Source organism: Lutjanus erythropterus, chromosome 16, assembly GCF_056507025.1.
Source record: "Lutjanus erythropterus isolate fLutEry1 chromosome 16, fLutEry1.hap2, whole genome shotgun sequence".
Lineage (NCBI taxonomy): Eukaryota > Metazoa > Chordata > Actinopteri > Lutjaniformes > Lutjanidae > Lutjanus > Lutjanus erythropterus.
In genome coordinates, this window is record NC_139332.1 from 18620560 (window position 1) to 18637827 (window position 17268).

A 17268-nucleotide genomic window follows, 5' to 3' on the forward strand; every position below is an offset into this window, starting at 1 on the left:
GAGTTTTCAGGTATCTGTACTTGAGTATTTATTTTTCTGACAACTTTCTACTTTTACTCCTTACACTTTAACACAGATATCTGTACTTTCTACTAATTACATTTTCAATACAGGCTCATTGCTATAGTTTGATTGCATTTGAGGGGTGTTATTGATTACTTCTTATTTTGCCTTGAGCACCCCTTCCCAACAACAAGACTGACTTCAACCTAAACTGATATATAGAAAAGATAATTGCTTGGTGTATCCATCGGTGCAAATCAGACGCGACAGATGCAAAAAACGAAAAACAACACAAAAGATGTAACAAGGTGAAAGAGACAGAGAGGAAGACTTGACTGTGGAGATAAGGTGAGGTTCAGTTAGCTTTGCACAGAAACAGCTGTTAGAAAGTACTTCTATTTTTAATAGAGCCTGTTCTTCTGCTTGAGTAAAGAATGTGTGTACTTTTGCAACCCCTCTGTGTTAAGTTGTAATCGTTAATGTCTACGCAGCCTTGATGACTAGATTACTAGTCAGAAAAGTTAGCATTACACAGACAACAAGTCAAAGCAATACTTAGTGGTTGCAGGTAATATAATGGTGTACTGTCAGTGTTGTTTCCACATTACGACTTGGACACATCAAAATCTAAAAAATGTCTTTCCAACAAATGGGACCATTTGACCGACATGTAAATGCAGTATTAGTAACGACTAATTAGTTTGTAACGAAATCAGCTACTAAAATCAGTGGTAACATGATTACTTGTGGCATAATCTTACTAGTTAACTGCAGCTACACAAACTACTACATTATTGCTGATAAGATGTAAAATGTGCAAAAACAGTACTTTCACGAGTGCTACTGAAAATAGTCTCAAAATGATCTTTATCTACATTGAAATGACATGAAGAATAAAATGTGTCTAGATGAGAAAGAAGATAAAGAGCAAATGTGTGAACTTTGTTGAGGTAACAGAAACTGTGTCAAAGTCAAATTTACACATTGTCTCATAAATGGATCTTAGTTTTCTAGAGTAGGACAAGAACACTGATGCACAACATGAGCTCAAGCAGTTCACAGTGTTAATGGGTGGCATTTAATTGCAGCCTGTGGCATTTAATGTATGCAAACACAATTAATTAGGCTTAGGGAGTCATAATGCATTTCATTTAACACTGATCACATGTAGTTAACACTCAGCTACAGATGCATGTGGTCAGATTTAATATTTAATGCTACACTGTATTCAGTGCATTGTTACAATCCTGTTGGTGGTGTTTTTCCCTAACAACATCTGTAAACAGAAATACAGCTGTGCTGGTGTAAATTTGTACTCACGTGTTGTTGATGATTTGAAATTTCTCTCCTTTCTGGAAAGTAAGGTCATCCTCAGTGCGAGCATCATAGTCATACAGAGCTATAAAGAGAGTGACTCCACCACCTGCGCGTGTGTTCACACAAACACACAAACACACACACCGAAAGACAGAGAGTTATCAGTTCCCAGTTGTAGTTCATACCACTGAACTTAAATTCATCCTGGGTTATTTTCACTTTTTACATGTTTTCAAGTCATACACACTGTCACACTCACATTCCCGCACAAACATGTACAACACTTTCATTTTAATAACAGTGTAAATTTTCTATTCTCTATTTATGCTTCTTGACTTGCAGGACTTGCTTTCATCTTTATTTATATCTTCTTGTACTCTTTATTGATATGCATCAACATGTCAAGGCAAAATCCATATTCCCCTTTCTATGCCAAAATGGCTTCAATAGTTGTGTTTTCTATCATGTGGTTTTGTGTTCTTGAGATACAAATTTGAGTTTTGAATTTAAGTCATGCAGTCAGTAGCTCAGTCAGAGCTAATATGAGGCACACAACTATCTCTCAGTAAGGAAACAGGAAAAACAGAGTGAAATTCATTGTGAATTTTCGCAGTAACTTTGAAAGATACCAACTAGATTTCTCTCAGTGAGACTGCTGAAACCTCATATTTACTTCAACTGAATTTTAAAATGCAGCATTTTCTGCACAAAACAAGTAATATGGATGCTGTCCTCCATCTCTTACATTGGAATCGATCACCTCAGGACCAGCATGAACAGGAGAAACTATTAATGATATAGTGATAAATAACTTTCTCACAATACATATAAGCACAGGAACAATGTTTTAAAGTGTGGCTCCATTATTGATGCAGTGCTTTTTTTTAGGTTTTCATATCATTCTTTAACTTCCCAGCGTTCCTTACACTGTAAAAAAAATTCTTAAAAAAAAAAAAAAACGAACAAAAACTGTAAAATTGAAAATATCCTAGAATTTAAATTAAGTGCAAAACAATAAATTTACAGAAATTGTTATCAAAGGTTTTACAGAGAAATGCTGTTATTACACATAAATTTCCTGAATTATTTTGATACTATTTGCCGTCTTTAACAACATTTTCCCACGTGACCTGACGTAGGTTACCTACACCACTGTTTTTTGCTGAAGGCTAAGTGGTAGTTTCCTTTTGAGAACATGAAAAAGAAGATGGAGTCGCCCAGTAAGAGAGTTTTTTTCACTCCACATTTATCATGTTTATGTAATGATATTGAATTACATTTTGGTTGAGAAACATGATCACAGCATAATATTGTGACTCTTACAATACAGATTATTCTGACTTAAACAACATCATCAGACAGTATAAAATAAATAATTAAGAAAACACATTTTAGAATAGAAATAAATATCACTAAAGAAGTTCTGGATTCACTTCTTATACACACACACACACACACACACACACACACACACACACACACACACACTCAGAGTCGTACTTATTATACCTCCAGGCCGCTGGCATGTGCTGGTGTTGGGGAAGATGGTGCTGGATGGGAAGCCCTTGTTGAAGTCTGGAATACTCTGAGTGGGGTCGGGACAATAACGGGGAGTCAAGGCCGTGGACAACCCTCCATCTGCGTTGCTAGGAGATAGATCTGTGACAGCTACTGTTGCTGATGTTGGTGCTCCATCTTTGTTGGACTTCTTCTGCTTGCAACAGACACACCCCATAATAACCAGCACGGAGACGGCGTCTGTGAAGGCAAGTAGAGTTAATAAAATACAACAACAGGTTTTCAATACATAAATATTAATATTACTTCCCCCTCTTGCTTCTTGATGCTATATAATAGTTAATAAAGCTATATGTTTTTTATTATTATAATATTTACCTGGTATATGTACAGTATCAGTGACAATGTGCTTGTTTATAGCAATATTAATAAAGGTGAGTTTAGAATTAAGATGAGGAACATGCAAATCAAAAATGATGAGTTATGCCCAAGAAACACCAGATACCCATGATGCAACTTGACAACAACTTTCCGCGTTGATTCCACCAGACCTAATCGCAGCCATTCTAGACAATGCTTGTGATTCAAGTGTCTCTCTGCTCCTCTTCACTTCAAATACGTGCCTAATCTATTTTTGATGGAAGCTAGTAGAAGTAGACTGAGCGGACAGGAAGACAGAAACACAAACAGCACAGAGCATGTGGTCAGTTTCTGAAATAAAACAGCCTGTGCAGACTCGCAGATCAGTGGTACAATGGACCACCCCAAAAAAGAAACCATCTAACCAAGTAATGTACTTAGCCATGGTAGTTGAGTATTGCCGAGTATTGCTACCCTAACTGATAGCTTTCATTTTGTTGCCCAAAACGTAGTATTAGGTGACAAAAATACTAATCTGCCATGCCCCCTGACTACCCAGAGGTGGAGATTAGAAATCTGATCTCAAAACAGCCTGTATTTCTTCCTTAACACCAATGATATCACTGTGACATCACTGGATGCAGGAAGAACAACAGATTTTGGAGCTTTCTTGGTCAATATAGTACACATTGAGGAATTAATTGCTTTAATGGACTGCATTTACTATCAAGAATATCCACATAAAAAGTTGTGGATGTTCCCTTTAATTATAGTAATTACCATTACTTGAGTAATTGCAATATCACCATTTATCAATTACATCAACAATACAGTAATTTAGTGGATTATCACAAGTTTCAACATAAGAGCTGAGTTAATTTTAGTGTTACTGTAAGTACTTGATTTCCTCTCATTCCTGCCTACACAGCCTGAGACTTCAAACACGAACTGTAGAAAGTGAAAGCAACATGAATCAACAACAGAGGGAGAGAGAGAGAGGGTCATCCTGGTTTAAAAAAAACACCCGGCTGTGAAGAGCTGAACTGTGCAGAGAGAAGTAACAAACTTAAAATAAAAAACTTAACTTCCCCTGAGCGGGAAGAGGAGGAGGAGGAGGAAGAGCGGAGGGGGGTTTTAGAGGTTAGGCGGGAAGAGGAAGTTAACTTTTTCCTCACCTGATGTCTTCCTCTGTCAGATCATCTGTCAATCACCATCGCCACTGGAAAAAAAAAAAAGAGGGAAGGAGGTGAGTGACATGGGGAGGAATGACAGAGCAGGAGAGAATGAGTGGCAGAGGACCGGAGACGACGAAGGTGACAGAGAGAAGAGAAAGGCTGAAGGGCGGTAAAGCGTGAATAAAGAGATGCGTGAAGGGAGACGTGAGGAGACAGAGAAGCACGAGATAAGGACAGACAGAGAGAGATGTGAGGTTAGCCACTTCCCTTTTTGCTTTTCAGTTTCGAGTGGGGGTATTCAGTCATCTCTGGTCAACAGCTGTGTGTGTGTGTGTGAGTGTGTGTCTGAGTTTCAACGTGTGTGTGTGTGTGGGTGGTTAGGTTAGTGGTGAAATGGACTTGTAAATGTCATCATTAGACAGGGGTAACTGACAGAATAACAGTCATGGATGATGTGAAATGCATTTCACAAAGCGTACATGTACGCAATCCAGACTTCCAGTTTTGTACAAACCGCATTGTTTGAAAAGAGCTCATGTTGACAAAGCAAAAGCTACAGCCAACATCAAGAGGAAATAACACACAGAGAGGACTGTAAAACAGTTTATTGTGTTCAAGGACGGCTGCACGCAGTCATCAACATGATCATCATCAACACGAGAAAATAGTTTTATCATCTTATTTGCTTTAAAGTTTTAGATGTCTGTACAGTGTCGGTCTCAGGTTGTCTGAGGGGCTGGAGTGAAAAAAATAACAAGGTTACCACCTGTATGAGGTGAGGAACAGTGTGGCAAAAAACATTAATGAGAATAAAAACACACAGGGCACTACTTAACTATTTAAAGGCATGGAGACATCAAATCATTTTCTAGTATATAGGGTAACCTATATGACACTGCATTGTGTTTTCTGCAGTGAAGGAGCACTTTAGAGGGCACTTTATCATATTTTGTCCACTAGAAATGCACCCCAGAAGGCATTTTATCATGTTTTGTCCCCTACAAGGAAGCCTTAGAGGGCACATTATCGCATTTTGTCTGCCATAGGGGCATCCAAGAGACCACTTTTTGATGTTTTTTTTGTAGTATGGAGAAACTGCTAGCCTGAGTCTGGTCAGCAGTATCAAAGTCCACCAACCAGCATCTCTAAATCTCACTAATGAACACATTAAGGAACAACAAAAATAATAATAATAATAATGCTGTCCTGCAATAAATTCTGCACTGATGAAGGTGTTCTGTTGTCAATGAAAATGTTTTTGAGAAGGTTCAACTACAACTCAAGCAACACGTTAAGTCAGTAACGCTGATTTATAATTGTAAAAATTAATAATTGATTAAAACTGAGGTAGGTAATTCTGGAGAAAGAGTCTCTGAAGTATCATTCCCAGGTTGTCAAATACTGATGTTTTGGGTTGGAAGCTGACTCTGATTGGTTGTTTTCATTCAGGGACGGTGGACTCATGAACTTTTGTCAAATTGTCTGTCTCATGTCAGACTGTGTGGACATAGTAACAGTTTCAGCAAATACAACAAAAAGTTATTTTTATAGAAGCTACCAACTGTAGCTTTAATTGTCGATTTAAAGTTTAAAACTGCCCAGAATGATCTTGTTCCAGCTCCAAAATAGTGAAGATTTAACGCTTTTATTTATCTTATGTGATGGTAAACTGAATATCTTTAGCTTTTGCAGTTCATTGGACCAAAAAGATAAGATAAGCACTTTTTGTCTGTTTCATTTTATAAACTTTTTTTTTAGTTAAAAAATAATTGGCAGATTAACCAATAATGAAAACTATCTTCAGTTGCAGACCTAGATTAAACTTCATGGTCAATTTTGGAGGCTGCAGTTTCTAAAATGTAGTCTACTGTCACTGATATTAACTGGGGTGGACAAAATATACTCTGTGTATTTGTGAGTTCCATGCTTGTTGATTGTATTCTGTCTCCTTTTGTGTTTTCTGTCTGTAATTATTTGCTTTTGTCATACTGGCCAGGTCTCCCTTGAAAAAGAGAAGCTTTTTAAATTACTTTTTTGCCTTCACTTGATAGAACTGGTGGCGTCATTCAGCAAAGGGACACAGGTCAGGACTGAACCCGGGCCAGAGGACTGAGCATTACCACACTGGGAGCTACTTGGATGTCCCTAAAAATAGGTTCTTAATCCTCGGGGGGACTCTCTTGTTTAAATGAAGCTTAAATAAATAAATATATAATGTAATACAGTTCAACAGCAAAGCCAACCACAGATTCCAAAATGACCATAAAGCTGAATCAACACCTCAGTTTAAAGAAAGCTGAACATTATAACCTCTGTGACAACACGTTACTCGACGCCTCCAAGGTATCTACCAAAACAACCCAGTGCCAAGCAGACCTGCAACGACTACTCCAAAGCAAAGTAACTTCACACTATTTTGATGACTGTTGAATTGTTTCAGTCATATTTCAAGCAAAATAGTGAAACACTTGCTGCTCCAGCTTCTTAAATGTGAGGATTTGATTAATTATGAGGGTAAGTCAAGGGTCTTTGGATTTACGACTGCCGGTTGGACAAAAAAAACTATCTGAAGACATCCCTTTAGGCTTTGGGAAACTGATGAGCTTTGTTCACAATATTTTAGACTGGACAATTAATCGTGAAAATAACCTGCAGATTAACTGATAATGAAAATAATCATTAGTTGCAGCACTAGTACCAGGCAGCATTGAAACTTCTCCATTCATACGATGCCGGAATTCGATCATCTTTCTATTTAAAATAAAATAAATGAAATAAATGCATAAAAATCACATGACAGTCACAGGGTTGGGAGGGTTACTTTAAAATGTATTCCCATACAGTCACTATTTACATGTTAAAAAATGTAGTCAGTAACCTAATCCAAGTGTCATATTAAAGTAATGCAACTTGATTACTTTAGGTTATATTTGGATTACCCCAGTATAAAATCTGATGAAATTATTTAGCCTAATATAATGTTTTATGTAAGTTGTTGGGTTTATTAGTTTGTCCAGAAATTCCCTCCTTGGCTACGTGCAATTTATTGTTTGAGTGACTGATTTAAAGACAGATTTTTTTTAATATTTAAAAATAGCAGAATTTCCATCCAGTGAAAGCATTTTTTCACTTGGGGCTATAACTATAAAATTAGCTGGTTTAACTTGAGACCAGAGTGATGTTACAAGACTTGTAATTATTGTAATTGTAATTATTAATTGTAATTATTCTTTGTTTTAAAATTGTAATCCTGCTACTAACCCCCCATTTCTATAAAATGCATTTGTAATCTGATTACGTTTTTTATCTGCAACTGTGATAGAATACAGTTATCTTTTTTGTATCAGATTACACAATCCCTTTACATGTGACCAGTTACTCCCCAGGCCTGGTACTGGTATTGTAATTTTTTAAATGATATCCAGACCCATTCGAATGGCCTTAGGATTCAAACTGGCAACCTTTCAAGTGCAGGCTGCAGCCTCCCCACCTACTGAGGAATGTGAGGGAAGTCACACACAGGAAGAACAATACAGGTTACGGCAGGGAGCGACAAAAAAACACAAAAAAGTAATTCACTTTCATTAAAAAAAAACACGAGAGCTCCCAGCGAGCAGCATCAGGTCCAGGTCCATCCACACCATGAATTCCCCGAAATTCCTGTTTAAAGCAACAAAAGCTATTATGGGCCACATCCAGAGGAGTCGAGCAAAATATGCAAAAATTTGACGTGCGCACACACCCGCACGCACACACACACTCATCACTATCAGGCCGACCATCAGGAGAGCTACAGGAAGGTAGCTCTGTTAGAGTTTCCTGTCCAGCCTTCTGATGGCTCCCCCCTTTTCCTGGAAACTGAGGACAGAGTCCATCCACACACACACACACACACACAAACCAAGCAGCTGCAGGGCCACAAACACCCCCCAACACACACACACACACACACACCTTCCTCTCTGTTGCTGTTTTTCTCGACTCTGTGCCCACACCCCTCCAACAATAACCTTTCAGCTGAGCAAAGCTGATGCCTTCGTTCTCTTTCTGATAAACCGGAAAAAGCAGAGGTGACAGAGGAGGTAGAGGAGGCTATTTCCCTTTCATCTTTATCTCTCCTCTGACCTTTCTCTCATCTCTTCGTTGTTCTGCTTTTCTAAGATTGGCAGATGACCATTACCATTGGCAGGATCAGCCCAGTAATTCACACACACACACACACACACACACACACCGGTGACTGCCGTACAGTCATTGTTCTCCAATGGGTTCCTGTTGACCAAATTCTCTCGCCCTGGTCTGCCTTTCTCACTGCACACAGAAGCCATGATAATTCATAAATACCACCTGATAATTCACCCTGAGGTGTTGATGCGTGAAGGAAACACCATCATGAAAAAAACAACACATTTTCAGTGTTGTGGTGCAGTTAACTACATTCACATCTCAGTGTTTTTTTCAATAGTGAACTACTTCTGTCATGTAGTTAAGGTCGTTCATTACAAACTCTATAATCGTAGCATTCTTATGACACTTTTTGCTATGCAATATGGAACAATGTCATAGTCACCTGTTACTTGAGATGTGCAATTGAATGCAATGATTTTTTTTTTTTGAGATATTTAGCATAAATGCTTCCTATGCTCCCCTTAAAGGGATACTTTGGATTATTTGAAATAGGGTTGTATGAGGAACTAATCAATAGTCAGTGTATTACCTACAATAGATACTGGTCGACAGACCGCCAGTTTGGAGAAGAAGGAAGGGACACCAGCATGGAAGTCAGCAGCAAAACTTATTTTAGCCACTTAAAAAAGCCATATTAGTGTATGCTATATTTACAATTTTCTCATTGCTTTATTTTGCTATCAGACAGCCTTTTCTTACAAGAAACCACTGTTACACAAGCCAAGTATTGCTCTCTAACACCACCAAATTTCATAGGCAAATCAGTAATTTTACCAAGCAGAACATATGAATTCCTGGTTTACCACTGCCTCAATCTCTTAATTAGTTTGTTGTTAGTTTGTGGCTTCTGTGTTTTAAAAGTTAGTTCAGATTCACCAAAGTTACACAATAACACAAACTAACTAACAGATCGAGGCACCAGTAGACCAGCTACTCCCGTGTTCTGTGAGGTAAATTACTGTAGGTAAACTAGTATTGATTTTTTTTTTAAGATGATTCTTTTTTAGAGTGACTAACATATATTTTGCTGCTGACCCTTTCCACAGCAGTACATTGCTTAGCTTCCGAGCTCTTCTTCGCCACACTGGGGGTGTGTTGAACAACCTCTACTGTAGGTTATACACTGACTATAAATAATCCCACTTCAAATAATGTGAACTATACCTGTAAAACACATCCTCGGGCTGCCTAAGTGAGAATTGGTGCATGTAACAGACTCAGACTCAGATCCCAGACTCAGACTGTGATAATTTCCTGTGATGTAAATGTTTCCTGTGTTGTCGTTTAACAACTTTTTGAAAGTTTTAGTTCAACAAGCTAAAACCTTTGAGAGAAGTTGCGATGTAATTTAACTACTTTTCCTTGTGAAGTTTGCTTTGTTGTTCTGCCAACACTACACATCTCAACACGGAAGTCACACAGAGATGGACAGTATTTAAATTAAATGTACTCAAAATATGCCTTTAATTACTTTTAAGTAAAATTCGTAATTCGTAATTTAAAATACTTCACAAACATTATTTAATAGGCCATTTTATTCCAAATCTGAACACAGCCTTTGAGACTAATGGAGGCCAGTTTGACAATATGGACTCCTTTGACATAATGTCAAAACTGTAATTTATCACATATTGTTGATAATTTATACTTGTCTTGAATGATTTGAACAAGAATTCTTACATGTTGTGCCTTTAAGGTCAAACCTGCATTGAGGCTACTAAATGCCAAAATGTGTGTTTGCCAAAATAATTTGTGTGTATAGAATGTATGTTTGCATTTTCAAATGACAAATTACTTGTATTTTAATTAAATGCATTTTCTTATACCAACATTTTGTATTTAATTTTGTTGGATTTGATGAGCAAGTATTTGTAATTTGTAACAAAATACTTTCTGATGTATTTGTGCCAATCACGCGTACTGCACAGCTTCATGGTCCGCTCGAAAAAGGCTTCACTAAGCAACTGCAGCAACATATACTACATATTAAACCTGTCGCAGTACAGGATTAAACACAACTGGCATGAGTGTATTTCCTCACCTTTGTCTGTGCTTTAAGATAAACTCTCTTTCGATCAGCCACAAACATTAAAGACACTAGAGTAATGTGTGTGGGTGTGAGGTTGTGATGGGTGGTACTTTGTGATGGTTGCACATTTGAATTGGCAAACAGCTCACCATGAGTGTGTGTGTGTGTGTGTGTGTGTGTGTGTATAAGTGACAAAAGTCTACATAAGAACTGATCACAACAGAGTAATATAAGAACCGTCTGAGTTCCCCTTTGCCTGTTGAAAACAAGTACTGAAAATTAGATGCAGGACGCAAGAAACACAGCTTGCATACATTAAAAAATAAATAAATATACAGATTGATTACAGTGATTGCATTAAAAAGGCTCTTCAGTCAGGTAGACACGCTGCCTTTCACTTTGTTTAAAACATATTTATCCTTTTGCTACCAGTTGCAAAACCTGCACTTGGTGTGACAACAAAATGTCAGTGTCATTATATCTCCATGATGCAACTCTCATTAAAGCTTGCATCAAAAGCAAACACTTTTTCACTCAAACCCATTGCACAGTATTTCCTCTTTTAGCTGTTTTAGAGCTAAACTTCACTTAGCTGACTGGTTGCTGATGGTGACAGCAGTTTTTTTTATAGCAGCTGGCAAACACATAGAAGAATAATTAGAATACTCTGTGAAACAGACGCAGCTTCCTCTGGTGAGGAGAAGTGTGGTTACTGGTTTATGATAAGTCTGTCTGTAACAGGCTCTTTCACAGCGCACATTAATACTTCATATTTATTAGCTATTAAGAATCAACACTCACGTCTTTGACAGTTTTTGAAGGTTGGTTCATCCAAATTACAAAATATTTTCTTAACTACTCTCTTACTGGTGGTATGAAGACATGCAAATGGTTTTGTTGTGTCTTTTTTTGTTTTGGCCCAGCTTTTGACATATGCATCTCCACCCTAAAAAATGATTATGTAATTTACTATCTTGACAAATGCCTTCAAAGAAACTGCCCATACGTAAACTGTCCTTATCAGATCATTTAATTTTTCAGAGTAATGGTGAAACTGTCTTCAAAGGGAGTTGTCACTGCTGAATATTTAACGTCATCATTACACAAGTAAATTTGAATTCAGCTGCACTGTATTAGGTTTTTAAGTTAAAATCAGGGCAAATAAACCAAATGTATCTATATATCTATCAATCGATATCTATATATATCTATAAATCTATCTTTATCTCTCTCTCTCTCTCTACATGGTACCTGTATTGTCTATGTACACTGTTTTCTATCTGGGCGAAGGATGACAAAAAGTAAAGTCAAAAACGGTTTTAACATGTTTATATAACAGGAAATGTATCAAAAATATGTACTGACACAATAAAGGCTAAAAAATATCTGCATAGCTGCATGTTTGTTTGTTTGTTGTTGTTTTTGTAATTCAGTGAACCGACCCTTTGAGAACAACCTATCGAAGAGCAGCCGTGATGGAAAAAGTATTGCATAGAACCACAAATACTGCGCTTACAAAAGTGCTGTATTCAAAATTTTACTTAAGTAAATGCATATGATCCTCAAAGTTTACTTGAAGTACCTAAAGTAAAAGTGCTCAGTAAGCAAATTTTTCATTTTAATGATGTAGTTATTCAAGTTGGAACTTTAATCTATAAAACTGTCACTTGACTCCCTGAAGCCTTTCTGGGTTTTCTGACAGAAAGATTTTGCCAGAAAGGGCTTTCTGGTAGAAAGTCCTGAGGGTTAACTTCTCCCCTGTGCATCTCTTTCTCAAATGTAGTGGAGCAGAAGAATAAAGCAGCATAAAGTGGATATATCTATTCAAGCAGTAAATGATAAGTAACTCAAAATTGTATTTAAGTAAAGTTTCCACTGCAGAACGGTAAAGTGCAGTATACAGATATACACTCGAACAATATAAGGAAGCAAATAAATTCTGACCTACAAAGCATTAGCACGCATTCAGTGCCCTCTTGTAAAATCACAATAACATCACCCGCCATCGTCACACTCACAAATATCCAAATCCAAATGACACACCCTTTCCTGCACAGTGGACTGCCGATAAGCTGCTCCCAGCAGGGAATTCACTGCAAGAACACGGGTTAACACACGCACACACACACACACACACACACACACACACACACACACACACACACACACACACACAGGATTGTTGTTGACTTTCTGTATTATTACACCAGCTCTCTCCTTAGTTTATACTTTCTTCTTAGTGTTTCTCCATCTTTGTTCTTACCTTTCTTTCTCTCTGACTCTCTCCCTCATTAGCAGGAAGCCCCACAGGATGCAGAGTGTGAGTGGAGCAGGAATGATAGGACAATGGGAAGCAGGCTGTCACCGAACCCTCACACACTCATAGAGTACACACACACACACACACACACACACACTCAGGAGCGGGAGAGAAGCTGGAGGTGGGGGCAGTGGAAAAGTAAGGTGTCTCGGTCATTGGGACGTCCTGTTTCCACATGAAGTCATCGCATCCTCCAGATACACAGGACTGAAGTGGCTTGTTGGGAGGCATACATGACCATTTATATGTCTAATCCAGTATTTTAAAGGGACAATTCACCCCAATATCAAAAATACCCATTTTTCCTCTGGACTGTTGTGCCATTTATTCATCTCAAGATATTTCATTGTAATATAATGTAATGGGACTAAATGGCAATCAAAGCACCAAAAATAAATGAATAAATAAATAAAATACATTTGAAAAAATCAGACACTCTTTCCAGAAATCATGTCCCTGCTACTCAAGGTAATCCACACACCTTGATGTGTAGTTCCTTAAGTGAGGAACTACTTTCTTTCTATCAAACTACACCCGCCAACCACTTAACAATAATGGCTGTCTACTTGCCCAGGACAGGTCAAATTCTATGTCGGCCAAGTAAATCTAGCAACTCAAAAAATAAAAAGAGGGTTTTCATCGTTTAAGTAATTTTTCATGCAAAAATGGCAGAAAATGATATTTTCAGCCTCTCTAATATGAAGATGTTTATCATTATATCAATACTGACTGTCACTGATAAAACAAGACATTTAAAGACATCAGCTTTGACTCTAAAAAACTGAGAAGGACATTTTTCACTATTTTAATCACATTTTATGAGATGAGATATATAGACCTGGATTAAATATGACAGTTAACTTTAGTTTTTATTGTTATTTGGGAATAAGACAAGGTGGTTAACACTGTCACCTCAGAGTAATACCACAGCCAGCTGAGGGTCTGTGAGGTTTGTGGCTGGGACAAGACGTCTTCAGGTACTCTGGCTTCCTCCCACAATCCAAAGACATTGGTTACCCTAAGTTGCCCATAAGCATGCCTGGGAGCATGAATGGTTGTCAGCCCTGAGATGAAGTGCCCATGGTGTACCCTGCCTCTCGCCCAATGTCTGAGGAAGGCCCCTGCCCCCCTATGACCATTCACGGATAATTGGTTACGGGTTATGAAATAAAACAAATAACTAATGAATAATAAATAAGACAGGTGCAAGTAAAAATTTACTTCAGGCAAGTACATTTCTGACCCACCTGCCAAACCAGGTAAATGAAAAATAACATTAACACTGAATCCTGCGTGCATCAACTCTTTGGTCAAAAGAAAATCGTTCCGACATGAAACTACTCACAGCAAAGTCTGTGGATTATCTAGTAACCAGGGGAAGGCAACCAGGGCCATTTCTGTAAAGATACATTGCTGCTGAGTTTTTCAAAAGTTTTTTTTATGCTTTGAGCACCACAAGTAGTGCCACCTAGATCCATTATATAGAAGACAGACATCCCTACGTCTGATTTCTCCAAAACGTTGCATTTCACAGTAAAACTATTTAGATGTATAAACAGCACTACAGGTAGGAGGAAAAAAAATTGGTCTGACGATCAGGGCTGTTGATACGGGGACAACAACTGTAAAGACAACAACTGGTTAAAAGAACAGCCTCCACCCAGGGGAATCTGAGGGTCCAAGATCAAGATGAGGGACAAGCACTTAACTGTCAGGCCTGCTTGGTGGGAACGTCCATTTCTAACACCCCACCACCGCCGCCTCCACCAAGAAATCTCTCCACGCCCCCTTCCTTCCTGCCTAGCCCCGAGGCTAAAGACAGGAACTGACCTCGTAAAGAAACAGGAAGTGATGAAGTCCAGCCTTGGACTGGCCTAATCGCGTTTTTTCCCCCAGAATTCCATGACACCTCCTTCACACAGACACACAACAAGCCCCCTTCCCTTGAAATCAGCAGTGAAACAAAGATGAATGTTGGTGATTTAAAGGAAGGTGGAGGTGTACGATTATATAACCTCCACTGCAGCCAGTCACGATGAAGGAATAAACACCTACACCAAATCTGACTGCCACATTAAAGCCACAGAAACATCTCAGATGGATGGACATGCTGAGGAAACATCAAGCCCTGCCTTTTCCTCAAGGTGGTTTCCTGCAGGCGAGTTGTCAAATAAATCAAAGTCACATTCACTAAAGGGATATGCTGCCACAAGAGCAAATGTAAAAGTGTGTGATAGACAGAAGGCCTTAAGCCTCAATGTCCTCTGAACGTTTTTAACTTAAACATTTAAGGTACCTTGGACACTAACTTTTCTTAAGCTGAGGTAATTTTGTAATGCTTCAAAACAAATCAACTTTTCTAGTCAAGTAAACTCAGTAATAACTCAGTTATCAAGATATTAAGTTGAACCAACAACTCTTCAGTCACACTTATAAAAGTTACAATTTTTAATTTCTTCTGCATTTTCTTAATTTAAGAAGCAACTTTTCATCACATTTGTTTTCTCCAAACTATAAAAAAAAGGAGAATCCCAGGACAGTTTTAACAAAGTATGATAGGAAGTCTGCTAATAAGCTGACCGTGTTTCTTTATATACTGAATTTAATGATTTGATTGAACCCCATGCAGTACATTCATTCAACTCATCATTTCAAGAGACTTCAAGTTAGAAGAGCTCATGTTTATAAGTTCTGAAGTGTTACGAAAATTGATACAAGAACTTTTAAGTTTAATTAACTTGATTAAATAAAACTTGTAAATGTATGTTAAGAAAATATTAGCCGATTCCACTAGATTCCTGTGTGAATAGTTACAGTGATGTAATCTGATAAATGTGCAGTAAACTTACAGACAAAAAACCTCCAGTTGATCGCAGTTGCTGTCCACGTCCTTTAATTTATTCTTTGATCCTGTTTGATTTCACCATAAATATTCTATCACTACAGCCTTATAGCTGTTAATCTTTGCCTAAAACCAACAAATTTTTAACAGTTAGAGATCTCAGTTTAAAGGTGTTGTTACTAAATTCTCTGGTAAATTCCACCCCTTCAATATTGCAATGTTGGCTGTTTGATTTCTAAACTTCATCCTCTGCGGTATCCGTCCAGTATCAAGAGTGGAAGTTCTGGTGGCCACACCATCATGAACTTCTCAAAGGCAACTGCCCAAACTTCCTTTTATCTAAAAGCAAGCACTCCAAAGTTACCCAACTTTCAGAAACGCTGAAAATTATCCACAGAGTTCTGACTTTTTTTAAGGGTACAGAGGACCCTGAAGTTATTGGCTCCTGAAACTACTCATCTAGCTGGTACTCTCAATTGTCCATCTACCTGACTTGGTTTAGTTTACACTTTTTCTTGGTCTCTGGAACTACAGACGACTTCCTCCCTCCATACCAAACACAACAGAGAAATAATTAAATGAAATAAGAAACTATCTCTCCATATGAGTCATCTTTGAGGTGAGATTCCCTCAGTTTACTGATAAAGACAGTTCCTCAAAGCCAACAAACCACTCGTTCTCTCATCATAAATACATACATGTACCTTACATTTTCAGACTTCATGTGATAAACAGAGGAAACATACCTGACGCAAAATACGTGGTTATCCCGGTGAATCCTGGAGTCAGGGGCACAGAGAGCCGAGGTGTGCGTCAGGGTGTCCGGTACTGCGCTGCGCACAAGTGAAAAGAAGTGACCGCGCACAGAGGTCCACCCAGAGGAGCGCGCAAGTGCAGCTGAAAAATGACCTACTACATTTAATAGAACAAAAAAATATGAGCAATTCTGAATATTTAGAAATGCAGATAACCAGCTTCTCCAGCCTATGAATGGAGAATCCTTGTCCTGTCAGATGTACAAATGCTTAACTCGTCCAAGGAGATGTTGCCTTATATTCGCTCGAAGTGCAACTGCAAGATGCGACAGTTTCAGCGTCTGGTGTGAACTACAGGAAGACTGAATGAGATGTGTGATATCCGCGTATTACGAGTGAGGAGAAATCAGGCAACAACGATGTTGTTCGGTGATGACATGTCACTTTGTTCTGCTGTTATTATTTTGAGGACGTATTTCATCATAAATGGATCATAAGCACGTCATGAACATTCAGGTGTAACTCAACAAAGAGGACAAATGAGTTGTCGCGCACTTACGGTTCACCTTGAACAGTGGGGTGACTGGGTAAAAACAAATGACTGTGGTCACATTTTAACTTTCTTTAAGTCTTTGTCTCCATCTAGTGGCCGGTCAATGCAACTCCGGCAGGAAAACGGACAGAAGACTGGACTTGTGTTGAGTTGTCTTGAGTTTCTTGGATTATCTGCTTTTAAAAAACCCTTAAATCTCAAAATATGT

The 17268-nt window shown here is 38.2% G+C and overlaps 1 protein-coding gene across 5 annotated transcripts in view; it reads right to left on the reverse strand.

The window, feature by feature from the left end:
• The window catches only part of yrk (Yes-related kinase), a 29553-nt gene extending 12538 nt beyond the window's left edge, over positions 1-17015 (reverse strand). The window contains exons 1-4 of one of the 5 annotated variants that reach the window (XM_084739502.1): positions 16499-17015; positions 4374-4417; positions 2821-3078; positions 1324-1426 (exon numbers count right to left, since the gene is read on the reverse strand). In XM_084739502.1, coding sequence (XP_084595628.1) covers positions 1324-1426; positions 2821-3055 — 338 coding nt within the window. In that variant the 5' untranslated portion in view covers positions 3056-3078; positions 4374-4417; positions 16499-17015. Of the gene's footprint in view, positions 1-1323; positions 1427-2820; positions 3079-4373; positions 4418-12853; positions 12919-16498 lie in introns of those variants that run through there. The other 4 variants (XM_084739499.1, XM_084739498.1, XM_084739501.1 and 1 more) reach the window with 4 other exon arrangements.
• Between the last annotated feature and the right edge of the window lie 253 nt (positions 17016-17268).